At 36.8% G+C, this 27390-nt stretch overlaps 1 protein-coding gene across 6 annotated transcripts in view; it reads left to right on the top strand.

Annotated features, from left to right (window-relative positions):
- Positions 1-27390, top strand: part of NEK7 (NIMA related kinase 7) — a 200627-nt gene that overhangs the window by 59063 nt on the left and 114174 nt on the right. For 3 of the 6 annotated variants that reach the window (XM_020971725.2, XM_078156439.1, XM_020971726.2), the window contains one exon: positions 1952-2036. The exons of the other annotated variants lie outside the window; for them this stretch is intronic. In XM_020971725.2, the coding sequence (XP_020827384.1) occupies positions 1980-2036 (57 nt within the window). In that variant the 5' untranslated portion in view covers positions 1952-1979. The remainder of the gene's footprint in view (positions 1-1951; positions 2037-27390) is intronic. 6 annotated transcript variants of the gene reach the window in all.

The following is a 27390-nucleotide window of genomic DNA, read 5'->3' as shown; positions in this document are numbered from 1 at the left end:
AATGGTGGCCATGAGTAGAAATATGTGGCATTATCAACTAAGAACTCTGAAGAGAATTCAGTTCACTATGTTTCTTTAGCATCTTCTTTGTTCTGGGAACTGTTAGACTTTGAGGATACCACACAAAATAAGAGAGTTGGTATATACCCTCCAGGAGCTGACATTCTGCTGGAGGGGTACAGTAGAATGCATGTACAAAGTAACACATAACAATTTCAACAGAGAAAGAGCACAATAGAGGAGATCCTGAAAGAGACTGTATAGTAAATGGAACTTAAGTCTTGAAGACAGCTGGAGTTTTTTGAGGTGGAAGGAAGGGAGGGGAGAGTGTTATAGATATGGAGTATCACCTGTGCAAAGGAATGGAAACAGGAGATGAGTACTATGGAAGAAGAGCTAATAGTCTAGTTTAGTAGAAAAGTGGCTTTAAGAATGTGACCCCAGAGATAATGCCACAAGTCTCTTCCCACTCCAGTCCATCCTCCATTCAGGCACTAAAATGATTTCCCTAAAGTGTATAAAGCTTGTTTGTACATAGCTGTTTGCATGTTGTTCAACATTATTAGATTGTTAGCTCCTTGAGGGCAGGAACTGTCTTTTGTCTTTCTTTGTATTCCTCAGAGCTTAGCACAATGCGTGGCACATAGTATGCACTTAATAAATGTTTATCGACTGATTTGGTTCTGCATTTAGATCAGAGGTGATGATCTCTAAGATTTCATAACATGTTTCCTCTTTCTTCTATCTTAACCTTACTGTTAAATGCATATACACTCATATGAACACATGCATACATGTGGGGATAGCACTTTTATTACTGTTTAAAAACCTCATTATGTGTACTTAATTATGTTTGTAAAATTATATTTTGGTAAACAATTTCATGCTAGTTAATGTAAAATGCGCATTGGGTCCTTTTACCTTTCTGTTTGATTTTTACTAGTAGAAGGAAGAAGTATCTCATAGTTTTCATTGGAAATGTTGGTTGGAAAGCAATTCTTAGTTTAAAAATAGTCAGCTTTCTTTTGCTAGAAGTGATTAAAAGCTGAAGAAAAGCTACTGGTAGATGAGGAAACTTGCTTGCCTTAACTTGACCAGGTCTTTGGGGACATGAACCTATTCCAGGATAGTTTTAACTTTGAGTTTAGAAATTTAAGATGAGCTGTAGTAGTGCTCTGTAATAGCTTGTAAATACTGATTGATGAGAGTTATGATTCAGTAAATAGGAATGTTTATAGCTAGATATTTATATTTCCATAAATCTTGTTGTAATTACATAAATTGAAAATATAGCTACTAATAACTGATTAATGCTTGTTTTAATAAGTTCTATTTTTAAGTCACAATTTAATATTTCACATTTCCCCCTCAGTCAAGCATAGCTATGGTTAGACTGACTTTTTGAATTGTCACACCACAACTATGTCAGACTAGTGGCACTGTATCCTAATTGACTTTTTAAATACTTGAGAAAATAAACAGTTTCATTATGGCAATCCTTTGAACCTAAAGTTATGAAATGGTGACAAATATTACATAAATTCTTAAAGACCAATGAACAGAAACATAAAAGTAGTATGTCAGTGTTGGTATTTGTATCATATTCTTATGTCCTTAAGATCTTATTCAGATTGGGGAAATTGGGCAAAAGGAAACAACTGATTCTTTTATCTAGTAAGACTTAATCTAGAATAGGTGGGGTTTCATTAAGGTTGGTTGATTAGTCTGGAGAATGACTTTACCGAGAATAAGGAAGTTGAATGAAAAAAGAATGAAGGTGTGCCTGAGATTAGAGGATCTAGGATAGATTTTTCTGGGATTCCTTAGTGAAAATTCTCTGAAGCCCAAGATGCAACTCTTTCACTTAAATCCATACTTAAAATGTACTTCTGAATTATATCATAATCAATAAATGAATATAGCAATTAAATCTCTATTTTTTTCCCCCCAGAATTTCAAACTTCTTTTTACTTTGTACAATGGATGAGCAGTCACAAAGCATGCAAGGGCCACCTGTTCCACAGTTTCAGCCACAGGTAATTTCTAAGTAAAGGAAAGATTAAATATTAAATGTAAGAAGTAGATTTGCTTTGGTTTTTACTAATATAAAGCAGCCTAAACCATTATTTATTGTTACTTTTGGTTGTGATTTTGAAGATTTATCATCTATATTTAATTTCTATGTAGAAGCATGAGAAAATGGTAATTTTCAAGAAATGATTGTGTTATTTCATAAATTAAAAATAAAATCAAAAAAGAAAAATAAGTAGACTTAGAGAGGCTTTTAAAGATGTTTTTAGAGTTTTTTAAAAGGGAGTGAGGCTTTATGCTATGATTCAGAATGCTTTAAAAATTTCTTTTTCCTTTGATTGCTGTTGTAGTCAAAAGGGTACATTTGCCTTACATTTCTCCTTTTGCAGTCTTGCATTGCTTTCATTTTTTCTTCCAATATAAAGCTCATTTAATTTGTAGGTTTCAAAAAATTGTGAGAAAGTCCTAGATACTTGGCTTTAATCAATATTTCCTTTTTTGTAGAGGAAAAACTTGACAGTACAAAAGAAAGTATTTAGCATCTTCTATTCAAAGTACCTCTTAAAGATCTGAATATACCAGTTCAAAATAGCACTTTTGCCCCTAGTAGGGATGACTCTTCATTTTTTGCTGAATTCAGATCATGTGGGACTAGGGACTCTTTAAAGTCTGTAGAAACAAGATAGCACTTGAACCATTTTCTACATCTAGTATTTTACCCAGTATATAGTTGTTATTTTTTTTTAAACTAGGGAAAGGGCAGCATACATCTCTAGTATTAAATAGTGCCAGTATTTGAAATTAAACGTGGTTTATTTTTTAACATATAATTTGTATTTGGTGTTACCATCATGAATGCTATACCATTTTCATTATCCCATATTATTGTATTCATCAGGCAGAAACAGATTTCTGTGTTTGTCATTTGAGGCCATTGGTGTTTTGGACATTCCGTTGCTTCGTATGACTATTTAGTAGAACATAATAGAAAAGGAAGCCATAACAATTATGTAGTTGATGTTATGATTTTTTGAAATTCACAGTTTTTTACAGCCCTGTGTTTCAAAGGAAAAAAACCACTTTCATTTTTGCCTCCTACTGACTCACCACCTGGGAAAGGTCGGAGAGGCAGTAGGGGGCAAAAATGAAAGTAATTGTTTTCCTGTGAGACAGTGGGCTGCCACACACTCTACATTTCACAATTAGAGGAGAGGTTCTGCATTTCTTTTCCCACTGTTCCTTTGGTTTGCACCCCCTGCTGTTGCTCCTGTATGGGTAGGCCTGGTTCCCTGTTGGAGATAGGCAAGTGTCATCCTAGGCTTTAGCTGCCCTCTGGCAAGTGGGGGAGGGGGAAGGAGTCTCAGCCCTCAGTATTCCTGCTGATGGTAGAAGACTGTGAAAGAAAGATTTCCTGACAAGAGATACTGGAGTTATTTTTATTATGTCTTTGAAAAATGTTACTGTCCTCAATAGCATTATTTTAAAAGCCCATGACAGAACAGCCTCTGCTCTTGGTTGACAGTCATTTCTTGTTTTGTTCCACACCATTGGCCTGAATAATGGAGGTGATGTGGCAACATATGGTTAGCTGAGTGACTTTTTTAACTTTTGAAATGTGAATATATATGACCATAAACAGAAAACTAAGAAAGGAATTGTATTTTAAGTATCAAACATTAGTTGTTTGCTATGATAATGAGTGATGTGTATTTTTGGTGTATCCTTTATTTTTCTTACTCTTTAAGTGTCAAACGCTGGTTGTTTGCCCTGATAGTGAGTGATGTGAATTTTTGGTTAATCCTTTATTTTTCTTATACTAAGATCTGTGTTGTAATTCTGTCACTACATATGTAACATAGGTAGCCTAATCTGTAATGACGAGCTAGAGTTTCATTTTTGCCACATTTAGAAATAGAGATTTATTGACCTATCCTAATGCATTCTACCTGCATTATGAAGAGTTCTTCTTGGAAAACACACACACACACACACACACACACACACACACACACAAAAGAATTTACTATACATAGAATATCTTGACCAGTTCCTTTATGTTTTTAAACCTTAAAGCCAGGTGTATGCTGAAACCAGCTCATACTGGCTCTGTTGTTAAATTTTTAGTGTGAGCATTTACACGTTGGAAGTTGGCAAATGCTACAAATCAGGGCTTGATTCAGTATTTTGTTGACTGTCTGGGAGAAAATGTTAGTAATGCAGATTAAACTTAAAGGGTGTTATCCACCCATGAATGCTTGTTGCTCCTATGGGCGAGGGTGCACGTGTGGGAGCTCTTGTACACACACACAAACACAAACACCATTGTGCCTCACCCCATTACTTTAGGAATACTTTGTGGAATCATGACTTCAGTGGTGCTTGCCCTTTATAGCAAAGAAATGCTAATTTTTTTTTACATTTATTACTGTTTGGAATCAACATTTTTGAATTAGGGGTAGTATTACACAGTCTTTATTCTAACATGATTTTTCTTTTGACTAGCCAGGTGATTTCATTGTTGGAGGGAGCTCCAGATGAGGATCTTCTATCAGTGCAAACAAGCAACTTTTCTACAAATTCTAGTCTTAGAAAATTACCTGAGGCCCTAAGGGGTTAAGTGACTTGCCCAGAGGCAGAACTTGAATCCAGGTCATAGAGTTCACTTTCTAGTTGAGAGAACTAAGGCCCAGAGAGGTTAGGTGGCTTACCTGGGATCACTTTGGTAGCCAGTCTGTATCCAGGGCCTCCATCAGAGTAGAAGCAATATCAGAGGAAAGAAGGGGGCATATGTAAGAGATGTTGCAAAGGGAGAATTGACAGGTCTTAGCAACAGATTGGGTACGGGGAGTCTAGGACAGCACTGAGTTTGCAAACATGGGGGTAGGATGGTGGTGCCTTTGACAATAATAGGGAAGTTTAGAAGAGAAAAAAATTGAGGGGAAAAGATAATGAGTTCCGTTTTATACTTCTTGATTTTAATATGTCTATAGGACAGCTTGTTTGAGATGTCCAATAGGCAGTTGGAGATGTGGGACTGGAGGTCAGCAAAGAGGGTAGGGCTCGATAAGTTTATTTCAGAATCAACAGTATTTAGATGATCATTGAATCCATGGGAGCTGATGAAATTACCAAATAAAATAGTAGAGGGAGAAGAGAAGAGAAGTGGCCAAGTCAGAACTATATGCGACACTCAGAGTTAGTGGGTATGACTTAGATGAAGATCTAGCAAAGGAGATGGAAAAGGAGCCCAATCAGATAGGTAGGAAGAGAACCAAGATATAGTAGTTTGATAGACCCTTAGAGAAAAGGGAATATTAGGAAGTATTGACAGTGTAAATGACTGCAGAGAGGTTAAGAAGAAGTAGAATTGAGGAAAGGCCATTGGGTTGGCAGTTAAAAGATCATTGTTAAATTTGGAGAGATCCGTTTTGGTTAAATGACAAATATTGGATGCCATACCATAGGGAGGTGGTAGTGAGGCCCTTGTCGTAAAAGGCTTTCTCAAGGAGTTTGTCGCAAAAGGGAAGAGCGATATGGGATGATAGCAGGTTTGTGTGGAATAAGGGAAATTATTTTGAGAATGGAAAAGACACAGGCATTTTCACAGTCAGTAGGGAAGTGAGAGGGTGGGTATAGTAGAAGATTCAATCTTCTGCAAAAGACAGGAGGGATTGGGATCACTTGTACATGTAGAAGGGTTTACTTTGGCAAGGAGAAGGGCTCTCTCTTCATGCGAGACAGGTAAAGGTGGAAATAATAGGCATCTGAAGTGTTGTGAGGTGAAGAGGAGGGAAAAAGATAGTGTTCTTGGCAAATGGCTTCAATAAATATGAGGCAAGGTTCTCGGCTTAAAAATGATGGTGGGTTGGGGAATTATCGGAGGTTTTAGAAGGATAAAAAAGTTTGGAAAAGCCACTTTGGTAAGTGGGATAGAATTAATTGAGGAGGTATAAAAGGATTGCCTTGCAGCAGTGGAGGCCCAGTTGAGGTTAGGTAACGTAAATTTGTGGTGGACCCAGTCAGTTTGATTTTGGGATTTCCAGCTGCATTCAGTAGCATGTGTGTTGAAGTTAAGACACAGATGGTGGGAGTGAGCCTTTGGCTGAGGCTTGCAAGGCAAAATTGACAGTATGATAAAGGAGCAGGGATCTCGGAGAAGAGGACGGTGTATAGTTGAAATGCATCACCAAGAGTTCAGAGGGGAAAATGAGGAGAATGTAGCTAGTGAAAGGGTGAGATCCTGGGAAAGACATGGTAGGTTGAGGAATTGGAGATCATAGTATGGATGAAGAGCAGAATTTGGAGTTGTAAGACAAGAGGATAGAGTGGAATGACAACAGATTGTAAACTGCTAAGAAGATTTTAGGAGTTTGTGTCCTTTTGGTTCACAAATACCTAAATAATGGGGGAACACAACACATAAAAGTAAACTAAAAAGCATGGAGTCTAAGGGGTGTGACTCCATGCTTTTTTTTAGTGTGTGTGAGGGCATAGTGGCAAAGTTTGAAAGGTCATAAAAGCCCGGAGAAGAATGAAGAGTGGCTGCCTTGGGCCTCTTACCAAAATGAAAGCCCTGGGAGAAAGTCACCCAGAGGAGAAGGGGGTCTTAAAGACAGAGGTATGTTCCCGGGTGGGAAGTCCACAGACCCTGAGGGGGCAGTTCCAGGGTGAGAGGAAAATGTAGTGGTGAAATCTAGAGTCTGAAGCAGAGCCAAAAGAGAAATAAGGGTCCAGTCCCTATTTCCTTTTTAAAAATAGTCTTGAAAAATTAGACCTCAAATAAACCAGCTTACTTACATTTTCTCTAAATGTTATATCTCCTGGAGGTTGTCCAGACTCCTTTGAAGTTAAGCCACTGGATTTAATTTCCTGGATATTTTTAAGGCAAGGTTCTAAGTGTAACTTTGTGATATTCTTTGATAAATAATTAATGGAAGAAGGCTGTATTTCTTTTATTTGCTTCCCCTCCCCACCCCCTCATACTGGAAAATTGCAGTTTACTTTGTGGGCCACTTGGGAATTTGTTCAAATGCCCTCTAAATTACTATAATTCTGGAGAGTAATAAAGTTAGAATGAAATCCTTTTTCATTTTTTTCATCCAACTACATAGGAACCTTTGTATGTAATACCATTAACTACTGATTATAATGTTGATTTGCTTTAGATCTCATATAAAGAAATTTAGGTATTTGTGAACCAAAAGGACTTATTTATAAGGTGGTCTCACTTTTATTCCATAGTAGTTAGGGATACAGTATAGTGCAGGAAAGTGAGTGTCAGACTTAAGAGTCAAAGGATACTTGGGTTTGTATCCAACCTCCCACACTTAACCACTTCTGTGACCATGGACAGATTATCTAACCTTTCTGAAACTTAGTTTCCTCATTTGTAAAATGAAGATTGTACTTATTACCTCATGAAAATCAAAAGAAATAACAAATATAAAACACTTTGTAAGCCTTAAAGCACTGTAAAAATGTCAACTATGGTATGACTTTAGAGAAAATATAGTGAGGCTAATGTGTATTTTGAAGTCTGTCCTTACAAATAGTTCAAAAATCTATTGCATCACAAATTTTTTTTTAATTTCCTCAATCTCTTCCTTACCAGATTTCATTTTGCTACCAAAATCAGTATTCTCCTAGTGAAAAAATCAATATAGCAAAATTTATGAAGCATCTACTACGCAATATTGGATACTAAGAAAATATAAAAATACTTCTGACCTCAAGGAACTTATAGTAGTATAGTAGGATGATGATACATACAGAAATAAATATTGTACACAGTGGAATAAAGAGAAGAAAAACAAAGATAAAAACCTATGCTGTCTCCTTCACTCCTATCATATGGTATTAAATAGAGCTGGAACAAATCACAAAACTACGATGACCAAGTCCACTACAGATTTGTTATGTGGTCTCAACTGAGCCCTCACTGCAGCAAGACAATGCTTTTGCACCTCCCTAATCAATTTGTTATCCCATTCACACAAGCCCCTCATAGCACCCTCTACCCTCACCTTCTCAGCTGAGGATCTCTCTTCATATTGCATCACTGAGACATCTGCCACTGTCTCTTCCTTCTCCCATCTCACATGAAGAGGTGACCCTTCTTACCAAGGCAAACTTTTCTGCATGAACCCTTGATTCCATCCTTTGCTATCTACTCTGGCATATGGCCTCCTCTGTCATCCCCATTCTGTTCTTCAATCTCTCCCTGTCTACCAGCTACTTCTCTGCTGCCTAAATTTATACTTATGTCTCTCCCATATTCAAAAACTCCTCACTTGATTCAAATATTCACACAATCATCCTTTATCTCTCCTTTCTTTTGTAGCTCAACTCCTTAAGGTCTTCAATAATAAATAGATGCCACTATTTCTTCTCTTCTCACTGCTCTAAAACCTCTAAGTCTAGCTTCCTACCTCATTATCAGATTGAAACTACTCTATTTGAAGTTACCAATGATCTCTTAATGCTCAAATCTAAATGGCCTTTTCTTAGTCCTGGTCTACTTTGATCTTTCTGCAGCATTTGACACTATTGATCATCTTCTCCTTGATGTACTTTCCTTTTGGTTTTCATCACTGCTCTTTTCCTGGTAAGTCTTTCAGTCAACTAGCATTCATTAAATGCCTACTATGTGCCAGGCATTGTGCTGAGGGTTAGAGATACAAAGGATCTGCTTCTCAGTCTCTTTTGCTAGTTCTTTATCCTGAGCATACCCACCAACCTTGGGTTAGTTTGGGTTCCCACAGAGCTCTGTCTTGGGCCTCCTCCTAATATGTTCTTTTACTTGATGGTCTCCCTAGTTCCTATAAATTTAGTTATCTTGTCATATAAATATTTCCCAGATAACTGTTTACAATCCCAGTCTTTTTGCTTGTCTCCAGTCATGTATCATCAATTGCGTTTTGGACATCTCAAACTTAACATGTTAAAAACAGAATTTATTTTCTTCCCCCCCTCCCCCAATGCTCCATTCTTCCCAACTGCTAATATTGTCTCAGGTATCATTGTCCTTGGATAATTCAACCTTTTTTTCTTCCTAAGAGGCCTAAGGCCTTCCCTACCACTCCTTCCCCACTAACGTTTATCCCAAGGACCTCATCAAGTTACCAAAGAAATTGAGGTGGTTTGGTGAGAGCTCTCTTTTCTCCCCTCCTCATCTCATATCCCTCTGATAGTGTTCCCTGCCATTTTCTCCTCATTCTAGTCTCTGATGATGACATGACTTGTCTGCTTGCCAAGGTAAATCCCTCTAGACTTACCCTTGATCCTGTTCATTCCCATCTTTTTTTTGGGGGCGGGGCAAGGCAATGAGGTTAAGTGACTTGCCCAGGGTCACACAGCTAATAAGTGTCAAGTATTTGAGGCTAGATTTGAACTCAGGTCTTCCTGATTCCCAGCCCATTGCTTTATCTACTGCACCACCTAGCTGCCCCCATTCCCATCTTTTCCAGCAGATTTCCCCTGCCAACATTCCTGCCCTTCTGATCTACTGGTTCTTTTCCTACTACCTACAAAATTTCCCTTATCCTTAGAAAAATCCTCACTAGCTCCTTCCATGACTGCTAGCTATAAGCCTATGTCTCTCCTTCCCTTCTCAGCTAAATTCCAAATCTGCAATCAATGCCTCCACTTCCTCTCCTCTTCTTGTCTTGTAAACCTTCATCATTCTGACTTTATAATCTTATTCAACCAGTCTAGACAGTTACCAATGATTTAATTGCCAAACATAATGGCTTCTTCTCATCCTTTAGTGTTTTAGATCTGTCAACAGTATTTGACACTGTTGATCACCTTCTTCTGATACTCTATCCTCTCTGAGTTTTTGCAACACGGTTTGGTTTTCCTGCCTCCCTGACCACTCCTTTTCAGTCTCTTTTGGTGGTTCTTCATCCAGGTAATACTGCTAACCATAGGAATCCCCTTAGGCTCTGTCCTGGGCTTTCTTTTCTTTTCCCTCTATATTATCTCACTTGGTGATCTCATCAGCTCCTGTGGGTTCAGTATCATCTTCATGCAGATAATCCCCAAATCTATCTATCTGGCCTTTAGACTCCTGCACTCCTCTCTGGTTTCCCTTCACTGATTGCCTGCTGGGCATTTTGAATGAGATATCTTTTTTTGTTTGTTGATTTGTTTGTTTGTTTGGCTAGACAGTAGGGTTAAGTGACTTGCCCAGGGTCACACAGCTAGTAAGTGTTATGTGTCTGAGGTCAGATTTGAACTCAGGTCCTCCTGAATCCAGGGCCAGTGCTCTATCCACTGCGCCACCTAGCTGCCCTTATTGAATTAGATATCTTAAATGCATTTCAGACTCATCATGTCTAAAAGTAGGAGTCAATATTTCCCCCCCAGACCCTATCCTTTTTTGAACTTACCTATTATTTTCCTAGGTACCACCATCCTTCTAGTTATCCAGGCTTGAAATCTTGGTATCATCCTTGACTCCTCACTTGCACTCTTGTTTTACAGTTGAGGAAACTGAGGGCCAGGGAGGTTAATTTGCACCACTGAAGGAAATGTTCTTATTGATGAGATCACAAATTCACTGGAGTATTGAAGTCCATAAAGAATTAAGCTGATTTTATTGTGGGGTTTATAAACTCATCTCTTAAAAGAGGCAGGCCAAAAATGTGTAAATGATGACAGCATCACTGAGATAAGCTTATAGCCCATATTTTTTGATGCCATACTTGTATTTTCTTAGAGTACTATATTTGTTTTTTCTTAAGGTATTACATATATGTGTATGTGTGTGTATTCCTTTTTAAATTTAATTGAAATATTTCCTATAGTTATGGCTATATAAGTTGCATAGATGCTAATTTTAATAATCAGTCATAGACTATAGAGCTATAGTGAAAAAATATCAGTTTTGTATTTTATCAAATATCTAATCCTGTACTCTCATTTTACAAATGAAGAAACTGAGGCAAAAAAATGCATTTTTTTTCCATTTTAGTTAATTCCATAGATAGTACTTTAGGTCAAGTTTATTGATTCTTTATCTTGTTTCTCTATCATTTAAAAAAAAAACCTTCCCCACATTTTTTGTTGTTGTTGTTATTTTAGGCAATGGGGTTAAGTGACTTGCCCAGGGTCGCACAGCTAGTAAGTGTTATGTGTCTGAGGCCGGATTTGAACTCAGGTCCTCCTGAATCCAGGGCCGGTGCTCTATCCATTGTGCCAGCTAGCTGCCCCAATTTTTTTTTTTTGCTTTTAGGCAATTGGGATTAAGTGACTTGCCCAGGGTCACACAGCTAGTAAGAGTCAAGTGTTTGGTCTGAGGCCGGATTTGAACTCAGATCCTCCTGACTTCAGGGCCGGTGCTCTGTCCACTGTGCCGCCTAGCTGCCCCTTCCCACATTTTAAATTATGATAAATATTCCCTGAATTTTTTTGTTTGCTGTGAAATACCCTAAGGTGAACACCGTTGTCTAGTCTCTACATTTTAGAAATGAAGAGACTCCCCCAGAGAGGTGACATAACTAGAGACAGATCTGGAATTAGAATCCAGGTCCTCTGATTCCAGATCTATTTCTTTTGCCCCTCCCTGTGCCAAACTTTTTCTTTACACATTCCATCTTTTGTCAGAGTCTTGCTTCCTAACCCTGCACTAAGATTCTCCATTGAACAAGTGAGTTGGTAGAATGGGCCTCAGTAATAAAGAGATTTTCATGCCCCTAGAGCCTGGGGAACTGTGCCCTGAAACTGTCCTCTGCCTTCTGACTCAGAGTCCTCTTAAGGAAAGGCAGCTGAAGATGCTACTGTAAACCTTTTAAGACTAAGGCTGGTCTCTTATGCACCAGGATTCCTGGAGCAAAACTGCAGCTAGTCAGAAATCAGTTTAATTGATATATTTCCCAGAGAGAATTAGAAAATATAACCTATTCTCTGTGGAAGGCTTCCAGCTACTGGAAGGATCTACTGGCACTCCTTGCTCCTTCCTACTTATTTGCTCATTACTGAGCTTGCTGACCAGACATGACACTGTTAGTAACTTGGAATCAATATTTCTGATCATGAACTGTTTTCAGCCTTGTCTTACCTTAGATCTGGTTGTACTTCTCCAGAGCACCAGTCCCATATTTCTAACAGCTTACTAGATATCTTGGATGTTTCAGCACCTTACTTCAACATGTTTAAAATTAACTTACCATATTACTCCCACCCAGAAACCTGCTCCTGCACCTGACCATCTTCCCACTCTCCTAAGTTAATAATCTTGGTTGGAGTCATTTATGTCTCTTCTCATACATGCAATCAGTTGCAGAATCCTAGCATTTCAGCTTTGACATTGTGACATGTCTTATATATAAGCCTCTTCTTTCCCACTCCTTCTGCAGCTACCCTTAGCTTCCTATCTCTAGTCTTTCTCCTTTCTGAGCCTTCCTTCATGTCCCTGACTGAGTAATTTACCTAATACTATGGTTACTCCATTTTTCTGCTCACAAACCTCATTGGCTGCTTCTTTTTTTTTTTTTTTGTTTGTTTTGTATTTACATCCCTCCATAATCTGACACCAGCCTACCTAGCCAACTTCATTTTATATGAATCCTTTCATGTCTTTTCTGCTCCAGCCAAAGTGGATTACTCTCTTTCTCTCTCCTCTCTCATCTTGTGTTTTACTAATGTATTCAAGTTTGCTGACTAAAAGAGTCAGAACCCAAAAAATGATTGACAGGAGAGAACACTGGGCCTCTAGTTAATTATGGTTAAATATAAAATCTTATACTTGATCAAAAAAAATACCTACATGTACAAGAGGGAAGAATGACTAGATTCAATTTATTCTGAAAAAGATGTAGAAGTTTTAGTGCATGGTGAATATGTTATGGTAGCCAAAAAGATAATGAAAATTTAGACTGTATTAAGAAAGGCATGATGTATGGGAATTAGGGAGGTGATAGTCCTGTATATACTTTGTCCTTATTTGACTGCATAAGAATATTGTGTTCTCTTTTAGACATTATGTTTTAGGAAGGAGATTGCCCAGGTTGGGAGCAATCATGATGGTGAAGGGTCATGCCATATGAGAAACAGTTGAATGAATTTGAGCCTCAGTAAAAGCCAAGATTTGGGGGTGGCTGTGGTAGTAGCTGTTTTTAGATATCTTCAGAAGGGTTGTCATGGAAAGAAAGAATAGAATAAGTTTGTTCTTTTTTGTCTTGGAAAGGAAGAACCAAGCACAATGGGTAAAAGTTTCAAAGATACAAATTTACTAGTAATTAGGGTTATCTAAAAGTGAAGTGGGTTCCTATATAGAGATCTGAAGGAAAGGCTCCGTGACTACTTTTTGGATCTCTTTTAGAAGGGATTTTTTTTTACAGGTATGCACTGTTTGAGATGGAATCAGATGTGTCTTTTAACTCAGAGATTATGGTATTTTCACTTTTATTGTTTTTATAAACTGTTCTATTGCCAGGTTCTTATTCAGCACCTGACCGTAGTGATTCAGGAACACAAAATTATAGATTTAGAATATAAGTGAATTTAGAAGCTGTCAAACAACTCCCTCAATTTTGCAGATGAAGTAACAGATCCAAAGAGGTTTCATGACATGTTTACATAACTAGTAAATGTTTGATGCAGGATTTGAACTCACATCTTCTTGACTCCAAGATCAGTGCCCTATGCATTATACCATCTTGCCTCAGAGAGTAGGAAAGGAATATCAAATTGTGAAGGAAGGATGCTTTGGTGCTTCTGAGGGTTAGATTAATCTAAATTTGACTGTCACAACCACTAAATGGGGTACTGCAATTTCTTTGTGATTTATGCTGTGTATATACATTTTCTCACTTCCTTTTCCCCAAGTTTGAATTGTCAGTTGGATTCTTATGAATGCATCCATATAGCCAAGTAGAATTATTGATCATTTAAGAGAAATCATGTAGTTCAGAGAGCTGGTGGCAACAACTTACTCATTGAACTCATTGAGCTTTTCTCCCATCTCAACTTTTTTTCAGACTTTTTCCTTTTTTCCAGACTGCTTCCTTTGTCACCTTATTCCATATTATCAGCATTATCACCTTGGTCTTTTGCTATTTAGTCTATTACTATTCACTTTCGAACACCATAGAAATTACAGGTTTTTGTTTTGGTAGAGGTGTGTTGTAGGAATCTGTCAAGGGTAAGGAAATACTGATCAGAAGATATCTGTACATCTATGTATCTATACATACACAAATATATATATATATATATATATATATATATATATACACACACATATATATACATATGTATATATTTTTTTGAAAATAACTGCTTTCTGTGATTATATCTGAAATATCTTTTCAGGCTTCAGGCATCATTTATGAAACAAACTTTTAGCTAAATAAAGATATAATATAGGCTTAGGATACCTAGCCATGACCCTATTAAAAAAAAAGTAAACCTCACCTATTTATTGATTTAGCTCCTGTCATTCATTGTCTTCCTCATATAAATTAAAAATAACATTGAAACATTACACGGGATGAATGAATTTAAATAGCTGTGAGATAAAAGTGCTAAAGTGAAAATTGTTTCCAAAGCATTTATTAATTTTCTGGTGCTTATTGTATTTAGAAACTGCTCTAAAAAGTTCTGACTACTAGACAATTTCCATCTTAAAATATAACAATAATAATTCAATTCAGCAATGAGAAAAGTGGGATGTAAATTCCTTCAGGGCAGGGACTGGTTTATTTTTGCCTTTAGATCCCTAGTACCTAACAGTAACTGGTGTAGAGTAGGCACTTAATACATGTTTGTTGAATTGAATTAAGTACTTACTATACTCTATACTATACTAGGGACATGAAGATGAAAACTGATAGTCATAATGATAGGAGATGATGATGATGATGATGATGATGATGATGATGATGATGAAAAGATGTTTATGAAGAAATTGACATTTACGTGGTGGTTTAAGTATTACAGAGCACTTTATGTTATCTCTTTTGTTCACTGCAACAGACCTTCGAGTTAATTACTACAGGTTTTATTATACTCATTTTATAGTAGATCAAACTCAGAGAATTTAAGGGACTTACCCATAGTTAAGCAATTAGTCAGGGCCATATTTGATCCCAGGACTCTATCCAGCACACTGTATTGCCTCTGATTCCCTTCAGGAAGCTTATTAGAAAGGGATGAGACTTGTCTATAGTTGATTGTAAGTTAGAATATGATAAATGATTTTGGAGTGTCAAACAGGGATAAGAAACTGGGGAGGGAAGGGCCACATTTGGCTGTTGGAATCAGGAAAAGGCTTCATGAAGGAGTTGGTGCTTGAATTGAGAATTCAAGGGGAAAAAAACAAACCTTTTTTTTAACTTTGCATTTAATTTTTTTTCTCAATTACATGTAAACAAAAATTTTTAACATTCATTTTTTAAAGTTTCAAATTCCAAATTCTCTGCCTCCTTTCTTCTTCTTTTCCCAACTTGAGAAGACAGGTGATTTGATAGAGATTATCCATGTGCAGTCATGCAAAACTTTTCCATATTAGCCATGTTGCAAAAGAAAACGTAGACCAAAAGGAACAAGAATAATAAATAAAGGAAAAAAAATTATACTTCAGTCTATATTCAGACTCCTATTAGTTCTTTCTCTGGAGGTGGATAGTATTTTTCCTCATAAATCTTTCATAATTGTTTTGGATCATTGTATTGCTGAGAGTAGCTAAACTATTCACAATTGATCAATATGCAATATTGTTCTTACTATGTACAATGTTCTCCTAGTTATGCTTATTTCACTTTGTATCAGTTCATGTAAGTCCTGGTTTTGGATGCTATGCCACTTGATACATATGTGTTTAGTTTTGATATTATTTCATTGTCTATGGTACCTTTCAGCACAATGTAGGTTCCTTGTTTATTTCTTTTAAGTAGATCTATATTTGCTTTTGCTTTGTCTGAATTCATGATTGCTACTCCTGCTTTTTTCCCCCTCAGCTAAAGCATAGTAGAGTCCACTTCAGCCCCTTATTTTTACTCTTTGTGTGTCTCTTTGTTACAATGTTTCAAGTGTGTTTCTTGTAAAGAACATATTGTTGGATTCTGACTTTTGATATATTCTGCCTCACCCATAAAATGGGTGAGTTCCTCGCATTTACATTCTTAGTTATGATTATTAATTGTGTATTACCTTCCATCTTACTTTTCCCCTATTTATCATCCTCTTTCTCTCTGAAAGGTTTCTAATAGGGCTATGGAAGAAGTCTCAGGAATGGAAGATTGCCATAATGATAATAATAACAGCATTTATATCATATTTAAAGATTTGAAAAATGCTTTATAAATATCTTATATGATCATCACAGCAAAATGGGGGTAGGTGCTAGTATTATCCTTATTACGGATGAGGAAATTGAGACAGACAGGGACTAAGTGACTTGCCCAGGATCACTCAGATAATAAATTTGTAGAAAACATGATTTGAACTCAAGTGTTCCTGATTTCAGGTCTATCCACTGCACTGTCTTAGCAATTCATGGAGTATAGGAGAAAACAAGGCAAGATTGAGGGAATGGCTAGTAGCATAGTTCTGTATTAAAGGGATAGTGTTATTAAATGTGATTGCAAAGTCAAGATGGAGATACATAGTAGAGGGCCTTGAGGTCTATGATAAGGCATTAAAAAAAATTCTGTATATAGTGGGAAAGCATTGAAGGTCTTTGAGAAGTAGAGTGATGTGAATAGACCTGTATGTTTAGCATGATGTGAAAATGGATTTAAGAGGAGTAGAAACTGGAAATACAAAAGTCTGTATGTAATAATCCATGTGAGGTTTACCTGGGCATAGGAGAGGCTGAAGGGATGGGGGCACTTCCTGTTTGTGCATTTCAGGTTAGAAATGAGGCTTCAGAATGAAGAGTTAGATTTGTAGGAATCTCTGCAAATATATTCTTACCAACCCTTGATGCTATGTTCTATTCCCGGTCAGGCTGTATTCCAAATTATAAATCTTGTTCTTAAAAACTATTTTCATGGAGACCAAACATAATTATGGAGAGTGTTGGTTTTGGAGTCAAAGGACCTATGCTTGAATCCCAGCTCATAATTATTTATGTGACTTGGGTAAATCTAGGCCTTAGTTTTCCCATATGTAAATTAAAGGAGGTCAGACTAGCTTTCCAATGTGCCTTCCAGTTCAATTTATGATCCTTAGTTGGGGATCAGGAAAGACCATGTAGAAATTTTTGCTTTAGATGCATCTTGATGACAGGGACTTTTTTTTTTAGGCAGTTGAGGTTAAATGACTTGCCCAGAGTCACACAGCTAGTGAGTGTCAAGTGTTTGGTCTGAGTCTGAATTTGAACTCAGGTCCTCCTGACTTCAGGGCTAGTACTCTATCCACTGCGCCACCTAGCTGCCACCTGCTTTAGATGCATCTTGAAGGAGGAGAGGAATTCTGTGAGGCAGAAGTAAGGAGGGACAGGCATGTGGAATAGCCAATGCAAAGGCCCTAAGAGAGGAGGTCAAGTACAGTATGTCAAGAGCAGTTAGTTTTGTTGCATCACAGAGTGCAGCAGGGGTATTGATGTACAATGAAGCTGGAAAGGTAAGGTGGGGCCAGGTTGTGAAGAGCTTTATTAATTTATTTTATTTTTTAAATACATTTTTATTGATATCTTTTTATATATATCACCTTTATTTCCCAATGTATATCTCTTCCTCCAGAGAGACATCTCTTATCATAAAGAGTAAAATAGAGGAAAAAAGAAAAAAAGGTCAGTAAGGCCAACTGATATATTAAAAACAGCCTGATGTTACATATGCACCATTAGCATACTGCCTCTGCATATAAGCAAAGAAATGTGCCTTATGAAAGGCTTTAGAAACTAAATAAAGAGGGGGTATATATTTTATCTCAGAATCAGGCAGTAGGGAACCACTAGAGGTTATTTAAGAGGGAATGACATGGTCAGATTTTCCCATAAGGAAAATCACCTTGCCAGCTTTGGGAAAGATGGATTGATGTGGAGAGAGACCAGTTAGAAGGCCATTGCAATATTTTAGACAAGCGATCATAAGGGTCTGATCTCAATTGGTGGCTGTGTGAATGGGTACAAGAGGTTGGATGTGAGAGTTGTTGTGGAGGTAGAAATAGCCAAATTTGGCAACTGGTTGATATGTGGGGTGAGGGAGAGTGAAGAGTTGAGAATAATACTAAAGTTACAAACTTGGGAGACTAAAATTATGATGGTACCTTTGAACAAAAATAGGGAAGCTTGGAAATGTGAGTTGGGGTGAGCTCTGTTTTGGACTTGTTAAGCTTAAGTCAATATTTTTGCCATCCTGAAAAGAACTGCTATAAATATTTTTGCACATGTAGGTCCTTTTCCTTTTTTTATGATCTCTTTAGGGTAGAGACCTAGTAGTGGTATTGCTGGATCAAAGAGTGTGCACAGTTTGGTTGCCCTTTGGGCATAGTTCCAAATTGCTCTCCAGAATGGTTGGATTAGTTCACAACTCCATTAGCAGTGCATTAGTGCCCCAATTTTCCCACATCCTCTCCAACATTTGTCATTTTTCTTTTTATTTTTTTTGTCGTATTAGCCAATGTCATAGGTGATACCTCAGAGTTGTTTTAATTTGCATTTCTCTTATCAAAAGTGATTTAGAGCACTTCTTCATATGCCTATAGATAGCTTTGATTTCTTCATCTGAAAATGCCTGTTCATATCCTTTGACCATTTATCAATTGGGGAATGGCTTATAGTCTTATAAATTTGACTCAGTTCTCCATATAGTTGAGAAATGAGGCCTTTATCAGAGACACTTGTTGTAAAGATTGTTTCCCAGCTTTCTGCTTTCCTTTTAATCTTGGTTGCATTGGTTTTGTTTGTATAAAAGTTTTTATTTTAATATTATCAACATTATCTATATTATATTTCATAATGCTCTCTATCTTTTCTTTCGTCATGAATTCTTTTCTTCCCCATAAGTCTGACAGGTAGACTATTCCTTGCTTTTTTACTTTGCTTATGGTATTATCCTTTATGTGTAAATCATGCACCCATTTTGACCTTATCTTGGTATACAGTGTGAGATGTTAATCTATACCTAGTATGTGTCCTATTGTTTTCCAGTTTTCCCAGGACTTTTTGTCAGATAGTGAGTTCTTATCCCAAAGACTGGAATCTTTTGGTTTATCAAACACTAGGTTACTATGGTAGTCTAATCTATTGTGTACCTAATCTATTCCAGCGACCCACCACTCTATTTCTTAGCCAGTACCAGATAGTTTTGATGATCACTGCTATATAATATAGTTTGAGATCTGGTATTGCTAGGCTACCTTCCTTTGTATTTTTTTTTCATTAATTCACTTGATATTCTTGATCTTTTAGTTCTTCCAGATGGATTTTGTCATTTTTTTCTAGCTTATCAAATAATTTCTTGGTAGTTTGATGTGACACTGAATGAGTAAATTAGGCAGAATTGTCATTTTTCTTATATTGGCTTGGCCTACCCATGAGCAATTGATATTTTTTCATTTGTTTGGATCTGACTTTATTTATATCAAAAATGTTTCAAAATTTTGTTCGTATAGTTCCTGGGTTTGTCTTGGCAGGTAGACTCCCAAGTATTTTATTTTGTATAAAGGAATTTTTAATGGAAGTTCTCTTTTTATCTCTTTCTACTGGGCTTTGTTGGTCATACAAAGAAATGCTGATTATTTATGTGGGTTTATTTTATATCCTGCAACTTTGCTGAAGCTGTTAATCATTTCAGGTAGTTTTTTAGTTCATTCTCTAGGGTTCCATAAGTATGTCATCATATCATCTGCGAAGAGTGATAGTTTTGTTTCCTCATTGCCTATTCTAATTCCTTTGATTTGTTTTTCTTCTCCTCTTGCTATAACTTAACATTTCTAGTACATTGAACAATAGTGTATACCCACTAGTTAAAAAAAAGCAAAGCTTCCCTTAACAATTCTGTCTTATTACTTTACTGAAAGTACATGCTAAGCAACAAGTCTCTTCATCTTTTCTTATTTGTCATAGTTCTTAGCCTCTCTTGCCTTTGACACTTAACTATTTCCTGTTACATTGTTTCTTTTTCCTTAGATCCTGTGGTTGGTTGCCTGGTCACATAACTCTCTTGTACTGAATTTCATCCTCAGGTTGTTAACAAAGGCTTCTCTTGCTACTATTTTACTGATGATTTTTCTTTCTATAGCCAGTTTAAACAAAGGAGCTTTTAGACATAGGATTATTACATTTAAAATAGTAACGACAGTGAAATTGAGGAAGAGATTTCAAGATGATATTTTCTTTTTTTCTATGTTAATTTATTTTTAATTTTCAACATTTACTTCCACAAGGTTTTAAGTTCCAAATTTTCTCTGCATTTCATCCCTACCCCCCCAAGATGGCATGCATTCTGAAAACCCCTTCCCCTAATCTGCCCTCCCTTCTATCACACCCCCACCACCTGCTTCTCTTATCCCCTTCACCTTCTATTTTCCTGTAGGGTAGGACAGATTTCTGTACCCAGTTGCCTGTATATCTTATTTCCCAGTTGCATGTGAAAACAATTTTTAACATTTGTTTTTAAAATGTTGGATTCCAAATTTTCTCCCTTCTTCCCTCCCCACCCACCCTCATTGAGAAGGCAAGCAACTCAATACAGGTTATATGTGTGTAATCATGCAAAACACTTCCATAATAGTCATGTTGTGGAAAACTAACTATATTTCCCTTCATCCTGTCCTGATCCCTGTTTATTCTATTCTCTCTTTTGACCCTGTTCCTCCTCAGAAGTGTTTGCTTCTGATTATACCCCCCCATCCAATCTGCTCTCCCCTTTATCATCGCCTCACTGTCTCACCCCTTCCCCACTATTTTCCTGTAGGGAAAGATAGATTTCCATACCCAATCGAGTATGTATAGTATTCCCTCCTTAAGCCAAATCCAAGGAGAATAAGATTCACTCATTCCCTCTCACCTTCCCCCATTTCCCCTCTACTGTAAAAGCCTTTTCTTGTCTGTTTTATGTGAGATAATTTACCCTATTCTATTTTTCCTTTCTCCTTCTCCCAGTATAATCTTCTCACCCCTTAATTTTATTCTCCAGATATCACCCCTTCATCTTCAACTCACTCTGTGCCCTCTATCTATCTATCTATCTATCTATCTATCTATCTATCTATCTATCTATCTATCCATCCATGCGTACATATAATTTTTTTCCTCCTCTAACTACCCTAATACTGACAAAGGACTCATGAGTTACAAATATCATCTTTCCATGTAGGAATGTAAACAGTTCAACCATAGTAAGTCCCTTATGATTTCTCTTTCCTATTTACCTCTTCATGATTCTCTTGAGTCTTGTATTTGAAAGTCAGATTTTCTATTCAACTCTGATATTTTCATCAAGAATTCTTGCAAGTCCTCTATTTTACTGAATTTCCATTTTTTCCCCCGAATGATTATGCTCAGTTTTGCATGTAGGTGATCCTTGGCTATAATCCTATCTCCTTTGACTTCCCAGAAAATTACATTCCAAGCCCTGCTGTCCCTTAATGTATAAACTGCTAAATCTTATGTTATCCTGATTGTGTTTCCACAATACTTGAATTGTTTCCTTCTGGCTGCTTGCAATATTTTCTCCTTGACCTCGGAACTCTGGAATTTGGCTACAATATTCCTAGGAGTTTTCCTTCGGGGACCTCTTTCAGGAGGTGGTTTGGTGGATTCTTTCAGTTTCTATTTTACCCTCTGATTCCAGAATATCAGGGCAGTTTTCCTTGATAATTTCTTAAAAGATGATGTCCAAGCTATTTTTTTGATCATGGATTTCAGCTAGTCCAATAATTTTTAAATTATGTTTCCTGCATCTATTTTCCAGGTCAGTTGTTTTTCCAATGAGATATTTCACATTGTCTTCTATTTTTTCATTCTTTTGTTTCTGTTTTACAATGTCTTGATTTCTCTTAAAGTCACTAACTTCCATTTGCTCCATTCTAATTTTTAAGGAAATATTTTCTTCAGTGAGCTTTTGGACTTCCTTTTCCATCTGGCCAGTTCTGCTTTTTAAGGCATTCTTATCCTCATTGGCATTTTGGTCCTCTTTTTTCCATTTCGATTAGGCAATTTTTTAAGGTGTTATTTTCTTCAGTATTTTTTTGGGTCTCCTTTTTTTTTCATGGTTTTCTTCCATTACTCTCATTTCTCTTCCCAGTTTTTCCCCTACTTCTCTTACTTGCTTCTCAAAATCCTTTTTGAGCCCTTCCATGGCCTGGGACTGATTCATATTTTTCTTGGAGACTTTGGATGTAGGAGCTTTGACTTTGTTGTCTTCTTCTGGTTGCATGTTTTGATCTTCTTTGTCACCAAAGAAAGATTCTATGGTCTGACATTTTTTGCTCTGCTTGCTCATGTTCCAAGCCAATTACTTGAGTTTTAAACTCTTTGTTAAGGTAGGGGTCTGCTTCCAATGTGGAGAATGTGCTGTCCCAAGCTTGGGGGGGGGGGGGTTTGTGCAGCTGTTTTCAGAGATACTTCTAGGGACCTGTAAATTTTCAGTTCTTCCAAGGTGGTATGATCAAGGGCAAGGTGTTTACTCCTTTCCTGGCCTGTGCTCTGGTCTATGAATGACCACAAGTGCTCTTTTTCTACCTTGGAATTGTGAGGAGGATTTTCTCTTCACTGCCACTACAAGCTCCACCATGCCAGCACTCCTCCTTGCCCCAGGATCACCACCCAGACTGTGACCCAGATTCAACCATGGGCAAAGCAGGAGAATCCTGCCTCACTGTCAGCAAAGAGATCCCTGCAATCCCCCTCTGATCAGCCACTCAATTCCCCCTCCATCTGTAGGCAGAGAGCTCCTGAAGCAGCCACCAACCTGGGACTGTGTTGAGACTGGGTCTGGGACCAAGCTTCTCTCTCACTAAAGTCACAGACCTTTCCTACTGACCTTCTAAGTTGTCTTTGGTGTTTGTGGGTTGAGAAGTCAGGAAACCACCACAGCTGCCTGTGATTCAGTCCTCTGAGGACTGCTGTAGTTTTGCTGACACCTGGTCTTTGTCTGTGCACCTACACTGAACTGTGTTTCTCTCCCAGCCCGGCACTATAGACCTTTCCAATCAACCATCCAAGTTGTCTTGGGCTGGAAATTTGTTTCACTCCGTCTTTTTGTGGGTTCTGCTGCTCTAGAATTTGTTTAGAACCATTTTTTACAGGTATTTGGAGGGCTTTGGGGGAGAGCTCAAGCAAGTCACTGCTTTTACTCCGCCATCTTGTTTCTGCCTCTCTCAAGATGACAACATTAATCATTAGTCTTTATGGAAAGTTTGGTCTTGGATTCCTAAGGAAGGCTAATGGAATAATTAAATCTATGGGAATGTGGTACTAGATATTGCCACAAATGTATGGTTTTTTAATCAAATTATACTGTATTTAAAACAAATGATCTATATTTTGATTGTTAGACAAATTGCAGGATATATTGAAGACTTTTTTTAATGATTGGCAAAATTTGCCAAACTGTTATCAATTTTTTTAAAAAAAACTAGTGAATGAAAAGAATAGGTAGCATGAAAATTACACTTAAAATAGGTTAGTAAAACAATTAAAATTCTGTTAATATTAATTTTATGGGCACAGCAGTAAGTAATACACCTTACTATTGATAATATACCTAGGAATTATCAGGACAGAATTTTATCTCTGAATATCCTGTTGATTTAATGTTATAACTTTCTTATAATTTCCCCAAGGAGAATTTTCATTATACCATAACCCTGAATTGTTTTATTGCTATGTAAATGTTCTTAACATTCAAAAATTACTTAAGTTAATTTAGTTATCAGAAATTGTTAATCATTTTAAGAAATTTTCCTTTATAAGGAAACAGAGCACTAAAATAATAATTAAATTTTAATCTGGTTATCAAAAGCACTTAAGGTTAATAGAATAAGAAAAATAGATGACCTGTAGAATTTATTCCTAATTAATCTGAACTCCAGATTAACTTGTTGATGAGTTAATACTACATAATCCTTATGATATAATATGAAAGACTTAAGTTGCCAGAATTTGATTTCCCAATGTGGCCATAATCTAATTCAATTTAAAAAGCATTCATTAAGCATCTGCTATATACAGGGCTCTAGGCTGAAATCTGATGATAGAAAGGCAAAAAAATAAAACACCCATAGTCAAGGAATTTATATTCTATTAGAGGGAATCAGTGTGTATGAGGTGAGGGTAGAGAGAGGGAATAAGCTTTTATGTAGTGCCTACTATGTGTCAGGCACTGTGCTACATACTTCACAAATATTATCTCATTCGATCCTCACAACAATTCTTCTAGGTAAGTACTGTATTTTACAGTTGAGGAAACTGAGGCAAACAGGTTAAGTGACCTGGCCAAGATCAAACAGCAAATAAGTATATGAGGCTAGTTTGAACTCAGTTCTTCCTGATCCAGGCCCAATGCTTTATCTACTGTACCACCTAGCTGCCTCTAGGTAAGGTTAAAAATAGAAAGAAACAGGACAAGGGGGAGATAAGACAAAGTTCTTTAAGAAACTTTAGGAGAGGAAGAGCACTGCCAATGGAGGAAGATAAATTAAGACTTCACAGAGGCATTAGCATCTGAAGGAGCACGTAAGGATTTTGAAATGTAGAGGTGAGGAAGAAGTGCATTTTAAGCCTGTAGTTAAATCTTTGCCGTATTTATTAATAGCTTTATTTCAAAGATGATAATGTAAATGAGTTTGCAAATATACTTAGAGGGAATAGGAGACCACCGTTTTGAAGGTCATTTGGGGCAACATATGGAATCAGATTGTGTCTTGTGACAATTAGCAACACTGCTCTCCTTCCTTTGATGCTGGTGCTGATATTGTTCTTAATGATCATTTTGTCAAACTCATTTCCTGGTTTGTAGACCTCATGGTCTAAATGTTCTCCAAGAAGTAAGGTAGAAAGCCATGGATCTTCATTTTCAACTAAAAGAGAAGTTCTACCATTGAGGAGCTCACATCCCTCACATCTTCCCCCTGTACTAAGGTGTCTCTCATCCTACACGCTTTCTTTGTCTCAGGTGCACTTGTAGTAGAAGAGAGAATCATAAAAACCTACATAATGCACAATCAATAAAATCACCACATTCAATGCAAAAAACCCTCAATTATTTTAAAAAAAGTTTATTTAGGGTAAGTGTTTTCCTTGGGTTGAAACCAACCTTCCTTCCTTCCTTCCTTCCTTCCTTCCTTCCTTCCTTCCTTCCTTCCTTCCTTCCTTCCTTCCTTCCTTCCTTCCTTCCTTCCTTCCTTCCCCCCTTCCTTTCTTCCTTCCTTCTCCTCCCTCCCTCCCTCCCTCCTTCCTTCCTTCATTCTGTAGCAGAATATGACTATCTGGTTCTCTTGATCCACTTCAACATGTTTCTTCTCTTAATTCCTATTCTACTTGCATTTTGCCTAGTTACTACTAATTGAAAACTGAAACCCTATAAGTAATAAAAATATAATGGCAATAATAATGATGTTTATGTAGTGCTTTAAGTTCTGCAAAGCACATTGTATATGTTATCTCATTAGAGCTTCACAACAACCCCTACAGGTAGTATTATCTCCTTTTTTTTAATTGAGGAAACTGAGGCTCAGATATATTAAGGGACTTGTCTGTGGTCTCATACCTAGTCAAAGGTAGGACTCAAACTCAGGTCATGCCTAGCCCTTCATCTCCTGTGTAGGCTGTCTTCATCTATAAAAATAAAGGTAAATATAAACCCAGCCTAAGAAAAATCTATTTTAGTAAAAAAAAAACAAATTTCCTATTGCATCTTACTATTCAAGAGAATAGTCTAGGTATTAGCCACACTGACGAGGAAGAATTCAAATTTAGTGATATTATTTGGTTTATTTTGACACTTTTTGAGATTGACTATTTCTGTGCTTTATCCTATCTGTTATAGTAAAATGTTGCTTGTGAGAAGCTTAAAAACATGTGAAACTTGAAATTATTTATAAGTAGAACATTGCTCATTGATGGTTTCTTGCTAAGTTCTAAATTGATTAGGGATTTTATCTGCATTTATCAGCTTTAAAGGTTCAACAAAGTGCTTGTATGTAAACTGAATCTTAAGAATCAAATACTCCATTGCATAAAGCTTAATGTAGTCATTATTAAGATGTTTGTAACACCTCTCTGATGGTTTCAAATCAAGGGAGACCCTCACCCTACACAAGCCTTTTTTTTTTTTTGAAACAGTATGGTAGATAGGCCCAGTAGTAGTTGAAGATGTGCAGCTATGTTACTTCTCATGTCATCTCTCCACATCTAAATTGTGTGACAGAACAAGGGAGCAGATGAGACAAGCTGTCACTCATCCACACTGCCCCTTGAAAAAAGGCTATTGGGGGGGGAAGGTGCCGCAAATGGGCTGTGAAGTTTACATACACTGCCCACTGTTAAACAGATTATGTCTAATGAAGTGTCTAATGCTCAGGCCATATCACCCTAATCCTTGGTGGCAGTTTATCCCTCAACTGCCAAAAAATACTGCCTTCTGGCCCTCTCTGGCCACTCTGACCGCCAAACACAGGGAGGTGCCCAGTCTTAATAAACCAAGACAGTGTGTGATCTGACATGCAAATGTAGGTCATTGCATATGTAAATGTGTGATTACAAACCTTAATGCCAAAACACATTAGTGAGACTTTGCTCTCAGCATGTGGTTGTCACACTGCTTTAGTAGTTCACGCTAATATTTGTCAAGTTATTGTACAGACAGAAGATAATTCTCAATTTGTATAGAAAATATATGGAACTTATATTAATTATTTGAGAGATCTGTATTTTATTTTTTAGATTGATAAGTCACAATCGAAAGAATGGCCTGAGTACTTGGTATGTGAAAGGTTATCATTGCTTATGTGTTCATCTTGTTGAGTAAGATGTGGCCTCTGAAGCTATTGGTCCAGTCTACCAAATTTTAAATACTTAATTTTCTTTTAATGGTTAAGTAGATTTTGAAAATTATCCCTTTAATCATTTATTGTAAACTTTAAAAATTATACAAGCATGAGTAACTGTTGTGAAAACATATATAGTGAATATTGCACCTGAAATGTTATTGTTATTTATGGATTCCTTTTTGTAAAATATACAGTGGTTTGTTAGAATTCATTAGCAATCTGTCTTAATGCCTATAAGTGCATCTTAAACAAAAGGCATTTTCAATACATCGTTTTTATGCTAACTATATTTTTGTATTATTGTTATTATTATTATTATAGAAGATAAGATGTTTATGAAAATTTTACAAGCTGTGAAGTGAAATAATAGACAGAGGGCTGGCCTCGGAGTTAGTAAGAGCTGAGTTTAAA

The sequence above is a fragment of the Phascolarctos cinereus genome, unplaced genomic scaffold (genome assembly GCF_003287225.1).
Source record: "Phascolarctos cinereus isolate Bilbo 61053 unplaced genomic scaffold, phaCin_HiC Scaffold_5;HRSCAF=322, whole genome shotgun sequence".
Lineage (NCBI taxonomy): Eukaryota > Metazoa > Chordata > Mammalia > Diprotodontia > Phascolarctidae > Phascolarctos > Phascolarctos cinereus.
Note: the sequence above shows the minus strand (reverse complement) of the source record. Positions and strands in the feature narration are given on the sequence as shown.